The sequence below is a fragment of the Patella vulgata genome, chromosome 4 (genome assembly GCF_932274485.2).
Source record: "Patella vulgata chromosome 4, xgPatVulg1.2, whole genome shotgun sequence".
NCBI classification, from domain to species: Eukaryota; Metazoa; Mollusca; class Gastropoda; family Patellidae; genus Patella; species Patella vulgata.
The window spans coordinates 64,172,164-64,190,041 of record NC_065882.2 but is presented as its reverse complement, the minus strand read 5'-3'; the positions used below and the strand labels follow the sequence as shown (position 1 = coordinate 64,190,041).

At 37.2% G+C, this 17,878-nt stretch overlaps 1 protein-coding gene across 1 annotated transcript; it reads left to right on the top strand.

The window, feature by feature from the left end:
- The first annotated feature begins 16,287 nt into the window (after positions 1–16,287).
- Positions 16,288–17,382, top strand: LOC126818004 (lysophosphatidic acid receptor 6-like). Its single transcript, XM_050545178.2, has one exon. The coding sequence runs from the start codon at positions 16,344–16,346 to the stop codon at positions 17,367–17,369; it is 1,026 nt and encodes a 341-aa protein (XP_050401135.1). The 5' UTR covers positions 16,288–16,343; the 3' UTR covers positions 17,370–17,382.
- The last annotated feature ends 496 nt before the right edge of the window (positions 17,383–17,878 follow it).

Below are 17,878 nucleotides of genomic sequence, written 5' to 3'. Positions count from 1 at the left end.
TCACGTTCAATCAAATCTATCCCAAGTACAGCAACATGACAGCCCTTCGTTTGATATGGGGGTCTTCCCTAAAACTTTGGACAGTGATTTAATGTATTAAAAACGGTGAACATGTTGTTCGTCTCCACGTGTTTGTTCATATTGGTCATTACCCATTGTTTACATTGTACGCGTTTTCGATAGCCTCGTTTGTCACACAATTAGTTTTTCTGCAATATTCTGCTATGCAATGGTTAGTGGAGCATAACACATTTCGTGAGTAATGACGTAGCGTAATGTAAACATATGTGAAGCTCTGTTGACCAATCACATTTTGGAACAGAAATTTGCGGTTATTACAGCAGTGTCTGAGTTTGATACGAAACACTTTCTCAACTGACACGAGTGAATTATAGAATTTAGGATTATGCAATTCTCGCTTTAAATGTCGAAAAAATGCTGAAGAAACCTTTCGCAAATCTTTAGTACTAAAATTAATCGAGCGTCTTTCCGAATTTAGAAAAACCGTCAGTCAGAGCCCCAATTAGTCGGGTGTCCGGGGTAGGGGTGGGGGGTCGCCACCCGAGCTGTTAATTCATGAGACCAAGTTTTTCTAGACTAATTGTTTGCATAGATTCTTAATCTGGGTGGTGATCAGGCGTTTGAGGGGGGCGTTTTCGAGATATGCCGGGAAAATGTTATTGTGTTGACATAAATGATGATCATGTTATATATTAATAAAACATAAATTTCTAGGACTGCCCATCTCTAAATAAGAGTTTATGATGCCCGTGGACAACTGTTCTTGATTTGTGGCGAGGTGGATGGGGTAGCTACAAGAATGTAGCTAAAAACGTTGAGATATACTGATGTGGTTGTTTTTAGCAACTATTGGGAGCCTTTAGTTTTACCTGGCAAACTTAATTTCTTTATTAATGCATGTAACATCGTTTATCGGCAAATATTGCCAATAAATTAATTCAAGCGTTGTTTTTAGCAAAATTAATACAGATCAGGTTAGTACTTTGATATCTCTGTTGTACTCAAGGCCCCGCCTTTATGAGGTAAAGACGTCAAATTTATAATGTCGGGAAAAGCAATCTATTATCGCTTCGTTTTAAAAGAGGGGATTTGTACCCGTGTCAGGTAGGATTATAAGCTTAATTGTAGTTGGATGTAGCAATTGTTGTTTTGTAGACAAAATTGTCAATTTTGCTTATTTGAAGTCTGGTGTGTTTAGCGTTGAGTGAAGAGGTTTTTTTTATCTAGTGTATGTGTGTGTGGGGGGGGGGGGGGGGTGCAGGTGTGCGTTTGATTTATAGGATGATTTTTTTAGAAATCGATTAAACATATCAGAATTGACCTTAAAAGTGGCTGCTCGTTAGCTTTTTCGTTTAGTACCAATTTCGTCATTTATAATTATATAATGATACTTTTCAAGAGGTCTGGAAATGTAAATGATATCCTTCAAATACCCATTCACATTGTAAATCTTCATCCCAGACATGCATTGCACGGTCATCTAGTTCGATCATTGATTTTGCCGCTTTTGCAATAATTGCTGCGTTTAATGTGCAGCAAAAGACCACTACGGCAAAGTGGTAATAAAGAAAGGTCTGTTATATTTTCACCCAGAAAATCTTTCTTCTAGCGTCATCTACTGATGTAAACCGCGATATTTTCTACCTTTGCCCATTTCATTATCGACCATAATGTGTATTTTTGTATCATCGTTTACGAGGAGAATGGCTGGCTGTGACATCTATTTCGCCCGAGCAAGAACACAAAATACAATTTGTTTCAGCGCCGCCATTATTTTGCAATGCGAAGTGGAGTATGTAAGCTATTTTGGTGTCCCGGTGGTTTGTTTTCAGTTCTAGGATATTCTCGACATTTTCAATACTAATCTTGATATAATTTGTGACCCCCCAAGGCATACTGAGTCGCAATGAGGAAATTTTGAAAATTGAGTTATTGTTATTTTCACATTCTCCGACTCATTACCTTCAATTTGATGTATAGTTTGTTTGGATCGGGCGAAAATTGACTGAGTTGTGACTGCTTAAAGCCACCCAACTCACCAAAGTAAGTTTTGAGAAAAATCATGTTAAAGATTTGGTATGTTTCAAAACAAAATCCCATAGCAACCAAGTCATTTATTTTTGCTGTTTTGTCGTTGAATATTGTTTTCTAGAGGTTTTCAGGGGTGCTGAAGACGAAAATTGTAGTAACAATTTGATCCGCCAATTTCCGCCATTTTTTTTTCAAAATGGACGCCAAAATGACAAATTTTCGAGTTTTCATAAGTTATGTGTTTATTAATGTCATTGAATGGGTTTTTGGGGGTGTTACATCGAACAATTGCAGTATAAGAGTAAATCCGATAATACCCGCCATTTTGTTTTTCATAATGGCGACCAAAATGATAATCGTAGTAGTAAAATTGATCCGTCAATATCAACCATTTTGTTTTATCAAAATGGCGACCAAAATGACAATTCTGTTTTTTTTTTATCACCGTATATTTGTAACCGTGTCATTTTATATGTTTTATTAGGCATAAAGGTTGTAGCATCAGGGGTCGACTGGACTGTATCCTCCATCTTGTTTTTCAAAATGGCCACCAAAAGGGCAATTATTGAAGTTCTTATACTTGGTACTCGTGTAATATATCATTTTAGAGGTTTTCGGGGGTGCTGAATACGAAAAACATGGGTCGATGCAACGAATATTTATCATTTTACACATTCGATGATTTTATTGTCACCCATCAGTTATGGTCACACCTTGCAGGCTAGGGTATACCAATGAAACGACGGTATTCAACACCTTATGCTATCAAGTATAAGAAAAGAGAACAGTTTTCAAAAGACAACAGTATGCTAAAAACTCTCATAAATTTAATAAAATAATTATAATAACAAATTGTATTATAATGCATCACAAATTACTAGTATTTTTTTTAAATAAAATATAATAACAAATGGAATAATAATAGCACTCGAAATAGGATGATTTGTAAAAGAAAAGTAACTCAAGCACTGGAAATGTGGCCATTTAGATGAGCCAGATCATTTTGCTACGATACGGTGGGGTGCGGAATCATTTAGCTATTTTGTGTTTTATATGATTACTGATTTAATGTTCCGCTGGTGGTGGAACAATATCACTGTTCGTGGTTTGACCGCGATTGCCGAGTTCTAATTAAAAGAGTTGGTACTAGGCCTTATGATCAAAGATACATTATTAACATGGTTTGACTATACACCTTAATTGAAACTAGTTCCATTGTATATACTATGGTATGGCACGGTTACGATGCCAGTGTATAGAAAGCTGTAAACAAACGCTATTTACAGTGGATATAATTGCATTACGAGAATTTAATTTATTAATTCATCGGGCATGGATGACTGTTTAACGTTCGAGAATGGAAAAGGACGAGCTCTCAGTTGCAAATGCATTGAATGCACTGACATCTGCAGTTTTTTTTTTTAGAAAATATCACACAGCAACCATGCAATTAAATCTTTCGTTATTTTGTCGTTTAATATTAATATTTTCTTCTTTAGGTTTTCAAGGGTGCCGATAACGAAAATAGTAGTAAATGCGCTCTTTTCATAGTAAAACATCCACAACACATGCGGCATATTTACATTTCCTATGATCGCGTTATAATTTAGAACAGTGTATACATTAGTAGTCTAAGTATGTATATTATAACTTTGGTGAGATTAACTTCAGTTCAGTTAATCTCATCAATTATTTAGCACCTTGGTGCCAGTGGTCAGAAGATTAAAGTTGTTGATTGGGTAATCAAGTTTAGTAGCCTATCTTAATCATCAAAGAAGCCGCCACAGCAGCCTGCCTGAATTAAGATTTTGCGTGTACAATAAGTCTATTGTTATTTTAAGCCTGAGGTACCGTAACGGTATCAAAATATGAGTCCATAATAGAATAGAAATCTCAATTTCATTGGCATGAAATGCTTACGTTCATTTTGGAAGCGGTGTAATTAAACAATGACAGATTATTTTTCCCACTCGATAATCGTCGCGTTTCGACTCATTGGTCTTTCACATTTTCCCGACCCATGGTGATAATATAATTTAAAAAAATAATAATATCCAATATGCATTCTTAACTTTGCATGCCGTATGAAGCGACAGTAAACGGAATTCACCTATCAATAAAATTCTCTTCGGAAAGAAAATTATTGGCTATTTTGTTTATTTCCATTGAAGGACTATAAATTATTTTCTAACAGACCAAACGAGACATTAAATCATCGCCGCTTTGATTAGTTATTCGGAGTAAATAATGAATTGTCGGTGGCCTTATCATTGTTAATTATCAATCAACTAATCATTAATCCGTGAGAAGTGATTACAGATTAGTATTACTCAATGATACGAACGGCTTGTTGATTGATTTACAAATATCTATTTCCGCTGAGAATATTCAGAAAAAGACAGATTTAAGAATACGGTACTCTTACAAAACGTCCAAATAAAGGCGTTTTAAAATGTTTTATTGCTATTTTGATCTTTTGAGTCGATAGATAGTATATTTATAGACTCATTTTTGTGAAAATCTCAATTTCGATCAAAATCAATATTTTCGCTTATTTTGTCTCTTGTGCAAAATTAATTTTACCGCATTCCGACTCAATAACATGCGGTGGGTCACATTTTTGATCCAATCAAGATTAGTACTGAAAGTGTCGAGAATATCTTCGTCTACATGCTTTCAGTGACAATGACTATTTCTCTTTCCTTTTCAAGATAATTCCAAATTTAACAATTTTTAAAGAACTGGGACAGACAATGATGTTTGTGATGACGTAATTGCTGGTTTAGAAAAAAAATGTCTGTACCATTTACGACGAAAGGCAACTTACATCAGTAGATGACACTAGAAGAAAGATTTTCTGGAGGAATTTTAATCGTGGTGAAAAATAACAAACCTTTCTTACTTTATTACCATCTTGCCTCAGTAGTCTTGTCTTTTGCTGCACATTAAACGCACAAATTATGTGGCAACAATATGGAGACAGGCTGCAAAAACAATAATCGAACAAGATGTCCCTACGATGCATGGCTGGAATGAATATTTACAATGTGAATTGTTATCTAAAGCATATCCAAAGAATATATGCGAGCCGTTGATCAACCATCAAGAAGATATTTATCACGCAAATATTATTAACTTTGATTTTGAATCTTCTGATGAAGACTATAAGAATAATCTAATATCTGAACATGTCTCTGATTTACTGTGTTTTTAATTCTCGTTTCCAAATCTCTTGAAAAGTACCATTATAATTTAATATCTTGAATGACGAAATTGGTACTGAACGAAAAAGCTAATGAGAAGACACTTTTCAGGTCAGTTTTGAACCAAGTGGTTTCTGTCCCCCAAAAATACATTTTGTCCCACCCATAAACATTTCCTGTTTGTCAAAAACAACCCTATTTATATTTAATAAATACATGTATTTCTACAGAGGCCAACAAAATCTGGGTTGGCAGAATGTTTGTACCGAAGGTACCGAAACACTTAAGATACGTTATATAAGATTTAGATAAAGAGCTGACCACTCTTGCTATATTAGCTCAAAAATACATAAAGTAAAAATAAAATATTCAAAATTTCATTCAAATTACTTCATTCTGAGCTAAGTTATCACTGTTTGTAATTTTGATAAGATGTGTGCATTGTGGTAACCAGAGCACTGGTATATTCCAGACTTAGCCTCGCTTGCCCAAGTTAAAATCCGATGCCATCGATAGTTGATTATGGTCTTGTTTTGTTAATAAATGTCTAATTAATAGTTTATATAACATTTCAGGCCTAAAAAAAGACCTGCAATAGGCAGATTTAGCTGTGGAAGGTATGTTTAATTACAAATTGTTGAGTCACTGTACCTCTGTGAGTAAGACACTAGCTCATTTACCTGGAGTTCCCGTGTGTGATCCCCCACCCTCCTAGCCCATTATATTCTCCCGGTAGGTGCAGTAGGACGTTAAATACCATTGCATTTCATTTCATTACACAGCGATATCATAGTAGCATGCCTGTCAAAGAAACAAATAGAGAAATTATCACACCAGCCATGCTGTAAATTCTGGTTTGCCACCTGGGAGACTCAAGTGTTATGAAAGAGAGAAAAATGGGTTTTAACGAAATTAGGTCATTTCGGGACCAATACATGGTTCAATATCATTTCTATGATTCACTTGCGCGTAGGGGTCTTTATTAGTGGAAGGAAACCGGAGGACCCGGAGAAAACCCATGAGGTTGGGCAGGCGACCCTTCTCCTTGGCACTTACAAGCGGGGAATCGAAACCACACCACTTCACTCAATGACAGACCTAATTGCTTCACGCGCACGCGTTAAACTACTAGGACACCAAACCCACCCACAATTGTTATGATTGTTGGACTGTCTGTATCAGAAATCTAAAATCTATGATATCAGTTAAATATGCAAGAGCTAAATGTGCTTATTGCGGGGCTTTCTTTGGGCCTTTTTATAAATTATTAATTAAACATTAATTAACATGACAAGACCATAATCAGCACACGATGACATCGGATGACTCCGATTTTAAGTAAATTAGAAGGGGTCGGCCATTTAATGATTTAGTTTAAAAATGGATAATCGAGACATTATTTATTTATTAACGGTAGCAATGACAACTGGGGCTACACTGTTCTTTTAACGCCGCTAACTCGGTTCAGACGGAAGTAATTTGACTAAAATTTTCAACATATTTCCGCTTCATTATATTTTTCAACTAATGTAGCGAGAACTGACAGCTCTTTATCTAATCTTACATAATTCCCCTTTCTTAGAATGGATAAAAGTGAGGATAACCGATTATAGTATGGAATTGATTTTAGGTCACGAAATGAGTTTCACACAGGACTCCAAACACTACAGAATTACAGTGACGAGAAGAGATTTTATTTTATTTTTTTTTTTTGGGGGGGGGGGGGGTGGGGGGTATCCAATCAAAGAACGAATTCAAAATTATTTTTTTTTAAATCTGAAATTACCGCTCATAAATGCATTATATATGTAATATGAATAAAGAGTTTATCTCGGCTACTTCTTGCATATTCAAAATACCTTCAGTTCTCACGTTCTCACTAGGCCCCTATAATCAAGTGGTTGGTCCCGGGCATCAGTAAACACTTGCACGCCACTGCAAAGTTATGAATAAACTTGTATTTCTTTAAATATTTTTGAACCTACATGTATTTGTACTTAAAAATCCTCACTAATACTGGTAAATGACATATAAAATTGCCTTTGCTATCGGTAATGTTTTTAGATTGTACGCAAATTGGATTTATAATGGGTGTCAAGTCAGGAATTAGATTCTTAATCCTGATTCACGACTCTCGGTCCAGTAAAGTCATGCCATTTATAGAAAGTGAATAAACACACAAATTTATCGAGGATGCTACTGGAAAAAGATTTACTGTGAAATAGAGAATCTCCTACGATGCTTTTTTGATATCAAAAATATCAACACAAGTCGATAAAGTAAAAAATACGAGGCTCTTCCGAGTTTTTTTTTCACTTTATCGACGAGTGTTTTTTTTTTCACCTTATCGACGAGTGTTCATATTTTTCATATCAAAAAAGACGAGTAGGAGATTTTATTTATCACTCAATCCCTTCTTACATGCACAAATAAATAAATATAATTCTTTGCTATAGATTTCACTTTTACTGTACCTGATTACATTACGGCGTAGTGATACATCATTTTTTGACAGCAATTCAACCATTGCAAAGTCATTTATATTGACCCAGGGTTTCCATCAAGGCCTATTAAATAAAAATAGTTCCCTTTTAATAAGAAAGAAGTTACTTTTAATAAAAAATGAACTGTTCTTTGAAAAGAATCAAATTCATGTAAAGCGATATCTCCTACTGTAGAATGTATTATTGGGTGATAAACTGGAATATATATATAAAATATATCAAATACTAGTTTTTGTAAAGCTAGTCATTTGATTGGAAACTTTAGACTTTAAACGAGTTGGGACTGTGAGTCAGTAAAGGAACAGCTTGAAATTAATAACGGAGTAGGTCTTCAGTAAATTTAACAAACTTACCCAACGGTATTATTTCGTTCATATTTGAGTGGTACACCCACAATTGAGACAAGGGCATCGCTACTGCTACAATATACGTCCACATTCCTGCTTTGATTGATATGGTACTTTTTAAAATAAAGAGCAAGAACTATGAATAGTATGAAATGGTTGCAGTGACTGTAATATGACAAGAGGCAAAGAAGGCTAGGCGTTGGGTTAGTTTTGCCAGATGTACAGACTAAATATTAACAAAAAAGTGGGTGTGATACCGTCCCAGGGGGCCGGGACATGCACCACAATAAATAGTAGCTGTCTTTACTGTATAAGGAACAAATATGTACAGTTCCAAGATGATCCATTCAGAATTGCAGCCCGTAGACGATAAACACAACCTGGGGGTTGGATATGGAACAATATAAATAGGTACACTTTATTGAAATGATTGATATGCTGAATTTGAACAAAATCTGTTGATAATGGCAACCTGTAGAGTATTTACAGACAAAAAATTAACAAAAAAGTGGGTGTGGTAGCACACCCTTGAGGGTGGGGACATACACCCAAATAAATAGTTGCTATACGGTATAAGGAATAAATATGCCAAGTTTCAAGATGATGCATTAAGAATTCCAGTCTGTAGACAAAAAAAACCCCCACAAAAATTGAGCGTGGCTCTGCCCCTGTGGGTCGGACATGGACCAATATAAATAGGCACAACCCTATGATTGATCATACTGAACTGGATCCAAATCTGTTAATAATTGCAACCTGAAGATTATTTACAGACAAAATATTAACAAAAAGCGGATCATGCACCACATTCAATATGTGTTGTCCTTAGGGTATAAGGAATAAGTATACCAAGTTCCAAGATAATTCATTCAGAATTGTGGCCTTCAGACGCTTAGCACAAAATTGGGCGTGGCACTGCCCCTGGGAGTCGGGGCATGCACAAAAATCAATAGTTGCCGTCCTTGAGCTATAAGGAATACATATATCAAGTTCCAGGAGGACCCATTACAAATTGTGGCCTGTAGGCAACACACAGACACACAAAGAAAAAATGGGTGGGGCTCAGCCCCTAGGGCAAATTTTCAAAAGGATCTGTTAAGAATAATTATAGCCTGTAGGCAACACAAAGACACACAAACAAAAATTGGATGTTGCTCTGTCCCAGGGGGTCGGCCATGCACTAAAAATAATTGAGGTCCTCCTTTGGATATAAGGAATAAGTATGAACAGTTTTCAATACGATCCATTAAGAATTGCGGCCTGTAGGCACACCAAAAGAAAATGGGCGTTGCTCTTCCTCCTGGGGTTAAGCATGCACCAAAAACAAGTTTCAAAACAATCCATTAAGAATTGCGCCCTGTAGGCGACACACACACGCACCCTCACACACACTCACGCGCGTACATTCAATAGTCCAGCCTATTAATTATATCTAGTAATTATTTCAGCCTAGTTATAGCAATTCTTGGTTTCCTTTCCTTTCTTTGGCATGGCAATTGTTGTTGACTCTGGTCTAGTGTCGAAGAAGAGTGATTGCATTTTCATTTTCTGACAGGTGTTGATGACTATTCATGATTTTGAGGCGGAAAGGTCAGGAAGCAAACGGACGTGAATAAAATAAATCTCCCATGAAAATGACATCCGAGCCTACAGATTCTTTTGAATGGGCGTAGAAATAAAATCGAAACTGTCAACCCCGTTAACATTTTTATCAGAGGACTGGGCTCTCTTTGTCAATGAAGTCAATGGAAAGAGAATTAAGTCTTAATCCATTTTATCCGGACATGGCCTGGTCATAATTCCTTTTAAACAACAAGAATGGTTTACAGACGGTTGCTCGTTTGAAATATAGATTTGTATGTTGGCGAAAAATCGGCAGTCAAAGGTAACTCGAACAGTACCGAGACAGGGCAATCTCCTGAGATTAACCGCTTGCCTTTTTTGTTGATGTTTTGACGTATGTCAGTTAAAATTGTACAAAAGAAACTTCGTTAGGGGCAAAATACAGCGGAGGTAATTTGCACTCTTACCTCGGTGGAATACGAATAACTTGTGAAGTGAAGTGTCTGAAATTGTTATTGACGTTAGTTCGGCGTAATAATCTACCAACTAATAGAGGGGTTTTATGATAAAGTAGCTTACATTGATCAAAATTCCCAAGAAATAGTGGTATATGCGCGCAGTTTCCAATGGTTGGGATAAATTCGGTCGCAGTTGAGATAAATAATAAGCCCAAAGACCCATTTTTGAGCCATCCAATAAAAATCATACCAACCAGCGATTAGTACGGTCTTCAGCTCAGTATTTCTCATCGAAGAATTGGGCTTTCATAATAGGTCGGATTACAATGAATGCAAGGTAAAACCACAGACATTAGTAGACTACTTAAATATGCGTGGGTGGCATTGATATCTGTTTTGAGAATTACATGGTGTACACAGGATCTACCAGCAGTAGGCTAATAAAATAATTAACATGCACATTGATGTTTAAAATGAAAATTCAGTTATTACGATAAATATGACCAATTAGGTTGCACGTAAGGCCCGACCTGGTGCTAGTTTAGATATATGCTAGGCTCCCACTGTCGTGGATTATGCCTATTGAGTTCGCGATCCGGTACGTGCCGATACATTCGTATACGTTTCTATACGATCAACACGATTGCTACGACTGACCTCAATATATGATAAGACCTGATGGTATCACCGTACTCCACGACTAAAACCTGCAGATTTCAATCGTAGCATGAATCGTGATAGTGGGAACCTAGCATTAAAGTTACCAAGAAAATACATAGACCTACTTGTTCATCAGAGCTTGGTATGTAAATTGAGACGAAATTTGTTTGGCTTTTTTCTGATCATAAAAATATCATACTTTCTGACGCAATTAATAATGCATTATGTAAGAGCTAAATTAACTTCCTTAATTAACTCACAAATAGGCTACATATACTATTCAAAAAAAGTAGGGGATATTTGATTTTTAAGTGTTATTAAAGTCACCTAATGAAACTGACGAAGAAACAAATGACAAAATGAAATGAAGTTCACATTCATCGATTTATTCCAAATGATCGTTAGACTAAGTAAGGCACAGACTGGCCATTATAAGGGTAAAATGATACCCGGGGTCAAACAGCAAAGTTACCACAGCATCACAACCAAGTCAGTAACGGGTAAATCCTCCTCTGTTTGCCAAACAAGCATTGATCCGACGTGGCATACTCCTAATGAGACGTCTAAGGTCATTTTGGTCCAGATTGTCCCATTCCTGTTGCAACGCAGCAGCAAGTTCTTGGACATTGGCAGGACGTTGTTGACGTTGACGTAACCTCTGTCCAAGCATGTCCCAGACATGCTCGATGGGGGAGAGGTCAGGACTCAGTGCTGGCCAAGTTAATGTGGTGATGTTCTGTTGTTGGAGGTAACCTGTAACGATCCTGGCCCTGTGACATCTTGCGTTGTCATCCTGGAAGATGAAACGGCGGCCATGACGTCGTGCGAACGGCACAACATGGACTGCCAAGATGTTGTCCCGGTAGTACTGGCCTGAATGTGATGATCTCTCAAACAAGGGATCACGCGAGGCCGTCGGGCGCGAAGGTGACCCCTATGCAGTCGATTCCGAATCGTCTGGCCACTCACTCTCACACCAGTGTCTGTTTGAAGACGAGCGCTGATCTGATTTGCTGTGATGACACGATTTCTCAAGGCCAAGGTACGGATAAATCGATCCTGGGCTTGAGTTGTCGCCCTTGGTCGACCTGAGCGTGGTCTGTCCTGTACAGATTGTGTATCACGGTATCTGGACCATAGCCTGCTTATGACAGACTGAGAAACATTCATCGTCCGCGCCACAACCGCCTGTGTTGTGCCGATCTGTAGCATGCCAAGGGCACGTAACCTTTCATTTTGGGTAAGCCGACGCATATCAAAATTTGTTTTCTGGTCACTAAAACAATTAAACTGATGTTTCCACCCTGGAATTCAATGCCACAATGACTGTAACATTCAAAGTCAGAGTCGTGCAAATCTTGGGTTGGACCCCCATGATGATCCCAAGCATCACCTGCATTCCATGCGGTAGCTATTGGTGCGTTTGGGCGTCACATGTAACTGGAAATGTTTCTTCTGTTAGGTTCTATAGTGACTTTTTTCGTAGTCATTTGCATATTTTAGTATTATGCCCCCAAAATCAAATATCCCCTACTTTTTTTGAATAGTATATATCTAAGAAAGTTCTTTGTGATTATATGAAACATTTTATGGTATTATCATGACAATAAACCATGCCTGTGCAACGACAAAACAATGTCGTATTACAATATATTTTGATAAAAATTGATTATTGTACCAGTATGATTTTCATAGCATTTTGGAGGTGTTTACGTGCAGATGACACACAAATATTGGGCAGACTGAAGTCCACACACGCTACCTTCAATAAAGTAACTAATTGTGAAAAAAATAACATGCTGAAATTAAATTAAATATGATAAAACAGAAGTCATGTTATGCTGTGTTATGTGGCACCAAACAACAAATCCAGAACATAAGTCAAAGTCAATAATCTGAAAGAACTTGGTGTTTATCTGGATTCAAAATTCAGCATGGCGAAACAAGTGAATAAAATTTGCAAGACATGTTTCTTTCATTTGATGTCCATACGTCAAATCCACAATTTGATCACAAAAGATGCAGCACATGCACCGGTTCAATCTTTAATCTTGTCCAAACCCGACTATGGCAATAGCCTTCTGTCTGGCCTTATACACAAATTACAGCTGGTAAAAAAATACTGCGGCTAGAATTGTGTGCCAATCTAGTAGAAAATGCCACATCACACCACTGTTAAAGGATTTACATTGTCTTCCAGTGGAAAGCAGAATTAAGTTCAAACTTCTGTGCATGGCCTACAAATGTTAGAAAGGTGAAGCACCAGAGTACTTATCCTCAATGTTAGTTGATTATTTCCCTAAAAGAAATCTTCGGTCCCAACATAAACATCGTCGTGTGGTACCCAACTATAGACTTAAAGACATTCTGCCTACACTGTACCAAACCATAATTCATTCACAATCGCTCGGCTATTTTAAGAAGGAGTTAAAGACTCATCTTTTTCGATTGCTATTAACATTGTTTGATTTTATCTTGTGATAAGTGGAGAGCTAAATGCGCCTTGAGCATTAACTTTGATGGATTTGTGCGCAATATAAGAACTCACTATTATTATGGGGGCGTTTACAAGTTCGAATTAAGGGGATGTTTACTTGTTATCATTGTGTGTGTGTGTGTGTGTGGGGGGGGGGGGGTACTAGTTTACAAGTTAGCATTATGGTGGTGTTTACATGTTAGCATTTTGAGGGTGTTTATTACATATTAGCAATATAAGGGCTTACATGTTAGCATTGGGGGTGTTCACAAGTTAACATGCATATTTGATCTAATTTACGGAAATTGTCAAATTTGGTACGACTGGCAATCATCTAACGAGAGTGATTTCACCTATCAATCTTGGTGATCCTATTCAGACATATAATAACTGACATGATTTAACATCTCAACAAGAGCTTGATGAGATTTTCTAGTTACTTATTATATCTAATTTAAAACTCTTTAAAAAGACTGGATTCGGATCACGCACAACTCTACTAAATTCATCGGATAATTATTTCCTTATCTAACACCATTACCTTAATCAGCGGATGTCATGCTATCCAACATTTAGTTGTGGTGGCGCAATGATATTACAGAAACAGTTGCATCAGACGCTTATTTTTTAAACCAGTTTTAAGACAGCATCGTGTTGCGTTCACACGTACTATAAGCCAAACGAGTTTAACTATTCAGACCTCTTCGGTTGGAGGTTATAGTTAACTACGCATGGGTAGCTTCATATTCTTTATTCGGTTCTCGCACGTTTTCGATAACATTGGCACTGTCTGACCCCGATATTCTCACAGGAATGTAATTAACTGCGTACTGCGCATGATCGAAGCAAGCTGGAGCCGGGGTTTTTAAGCCAACCCGTTCAGACGGCTAAGTTGAACCATTTTAAAATAAAAAGCCTTCTCGAAGACAGGTCGCGAGCAAGGGTTTTTAAACTGGGTTATTTGCCCCACATTTGCGTTCAGACGCTTAAGTTAAACTGGTTTAACGATCCCCGGTGTTTTTAAACCAGTTCAACTTAAGCGTCTGGACGGGCTAATGTGCATCCATTAGCTTCGACTGTAAAGTACAAAAATTAATTTTAAATCAAGAGGATGTCATTATCTGACTCCATCTTTTATTCAAATCCAACAAACTCTATATACAAAATGTCTTAATAGTTACATTGCCTGCGATAAGCTCTTGACTTTTGGTGTTCGGTGTTATTTTTATTTTAACTCCAGCTTTAGTCAAATTAGCACATTATTTTAGGTTACAAATAATTAGATAGAAATTGACGTCTGACTTAAATCGGAAGTACAAGAAGTACATCTGATGAGCGTCTTTAATTACTATAATTCAGTTTCGCTTACCAGTGACTAAACATATGAGAGTTTTTCTATTCAAAACACTATCTCCCCACTCAATTTTCAATGGAACATAATTACCAGCTCATGATAGTTGTATCAATGTCTTTTATTACAGATAGCCGTTAACACTGTACTGGAACCGAGGGGGGGGGGGCGAATGGTTAGCATGTGCGCGCTGTATCATAAGGCCTGTTATTGAGTCAACTGGCATGGTTTTGAATCCCCGGTTTTACGTGACAAGGAGTAGGGTTGCCTGTCCAATCTCGTGGGTTTTCTCCGGGTCCTCCGGTTTCTTCCCATTGCTAAAAACCCCTACGCGCAAGCGAATTATTGAAATAAAATTAAACCATGTGTTAGTCCCGAAATGACCTAGTCTGTGTCCAGTGGGCGCTAAAGCCTACTCTTATATCGAATTCCAGGGGTGCTTTTACTTGCACGCCAATATGTACACGGCACCTTGGTCTTTCGTCCCATCCGAACAACTACGGTACTTATCAGATTTACAGATACGATTTAGCTGTTTCAGTTTATATTCAATGTTATACTCACTGTTTCTGATAAAGTGAGTATAATATTGAATATAAATGATTGATATAAATTATTGTCCAGCCTAAATTAACGCTTACAGTTAGCTAAAAGTAGAATCTTATTAAAGATTAACAATGTGTACATGGCGCTTTCATTAATATTATCAATACAGTTAGCTAAAAGCAGAATCTTATTAAAGATTGACAATGTGTACCTGTGATCTGCCATTGAGTCAACTGGTGTGGTTTCAATTCCCCGGTTGGTCGCCTGCCCAATCTCGTGGGTTTTCTCCGGGTCCTCCGGATTCCTCCCACTGTTAAAGACCCCTACGCGCAAGCGAATTATTGAATTAAAATTGAACCATATGTTAGTCCCAAAACGATCCAATTTATCTCTCTCTCTTTCTGTGATCTGTCTCGGAAACAAAACGGATGAAAGGACAGGCAAATTATCAAACGAAAGGCACTTGTGTCACGGCGATCACGGTTTAACAGTTCACAAATAAATTCCGCTGCTTGGGACTATCTCGAGGTTCACAACTTACTAGATCACAATTTAAAATGGGAATGGATTGTGGAAAATTGGGTGTCCGAGAACCACTCTCTCAAAGATTCTACGGGTATATTTACGTTTCCGGAGACAAGATCTGGAATAATCGTCGTGTCCCAAATATTAAGTCAAAAATTGTTCATCAGCAATTGGTTCTATTGGCTGAATGTCGGTATATTATTATGTTGACAGGTGCGTACATATTGAGTTTGTTTGGGCGGGGGTGTTTAGGAAAAATGAGACCGACTGATGCACAGGGGGCATGTTCCTCCGGAGAAATTTTTGAATCTAGAGTCCTTAAAATGCCATTTCCTGGACTTTGAGGGAAGAATTTGCAGAATTTGGATGGTCAGAAAGCACTTCTAACATGAGTAAAATTGGGAATTTATGTTATTTTTAAGAAATTTGCAAGAACGTACAAAGTACTGTGAATCTGTGACAATTAATTCAATTCCCTGGCTGGAACTATTGGGACCGTCTATCTAGACAACACCTAAAGAATATCCGTTTAGTTGATATGGTAATTTATATATTTTTATATTTTCAGAATATGAATTATACAGTGGGGTTGACCAGTTTGAATGACACCCGGGACAACATCACTGGTGTCACCAATATCAACAAATTCATAGAGATCATGGAATATCACGTTCCCCTTGCTCTTCTTATTAACAAGTGTCTAACACCAATTTGGTATTTAGTAGGTGGTATTGGGAATATTGTTTCAGCAAGGATTTGGTTTCATCCCAGGATGAAGGCATCTAATATATCAGCTAATTATCTGGCAGCTCTAGCTATAGCAGATTTTATATATCTATTTCTACATGTGTTTTATGAGTTAGAAAATCCTTGGTTAATGGGAACCTTGGATTTACCTATTTGGTGTGAACTGTGGAACATGCTTTATATGTCCATTCAATATTTATGTGTGTTACTTGTTTTGGCATTTACGACCGAAAGATTTTTATCAGTGTGTCATCCGTTTAAATCCGAACGTTTCAGTCGCAAAACCAGATCAACAAGGGTAATCGTTTTATTTTTTATCGTTGCCTTATTATTTGGATCCCCGCAGGCGTATTTCTGGCAGGTATCAGAAACCGAGAGTGTGTGCTTTGTAAGATATTCCATAAGTGGTGCTGGGGGTTCTTTTTATACCATCTATACCTGGGGATCGGAAATGATAATGTTTGGAGTAATCCCCCTTGTAGTCCTGTCACTCAATATTTGTGTTTTACTCCGAATAAAAACGGCTGGACAACTGAACATCAGAGAAGCACGGACGAACCAACCTGGACATGCATCAGTTACAACAACGATAACATTATTGTGTGTTTCTTTTTATTTAATAGTGACAACATTACCCGTGACGATTACATTCGCCATTCAGAACAATATAGTGTTAGGGCCGCCTATGCCTATATCACAGATGGGTGATGATCCTGTGTGGACAGCATATTTTAATTATTATTCCGCGAGGACCATTATTAAAGAAATCTGCATGTCCCACCATGTGTCAAATCTCTTTATTTATTATGCGACAAGTAAATCGTTTCGTAAACGTATCAAAGAATGTCTTCTTTGCTCTTCTAAATACAAGGAGGGCGAAAATCGACAGTACCCGTCTTTACTACTTCAGACTAAAGTCCAAGCGACGAACCAATAAGTATAGCGAAATATGTGTATATTGACATTCTGACAACGTTTTGGTTGTTCTAAAATTTATAGTAATGTTACAGCGGCCAAAGCGTTCTTGGTTACAGTGTAAAGGTGTCGTGTTAGACCAGTCCTAGTCAGCTTAATTTATTAATATTTTTTATTCCGTACCGCTTCTAACCTCTTTTGGGTCTCAAAATTTCAGTCAACCTAACTGTTAGGAAAATCGTCTGTCGATGTTCCGAAATGTCGGTGATTGAATGACCATTTGATCATAGGTGCCAGTGAGCATAATATATATTCTAAAATAGAATCCGTCTGGCATCTGCTGTCCCCTGTCACTCAAGGCAAATACGTTGTAAAGTTGACATTGTTTATTTAGCAACAAATAACTTTTATAAATGAACACATTTGCCTAAAGAAGATCGAAGTCATCATTTTATATACATGTTTATTAGTTAGTTAAAATTTTTAGTTATCAGGCAGCAGTCATTAAGTAGGTGTTACTTCACTAATGTG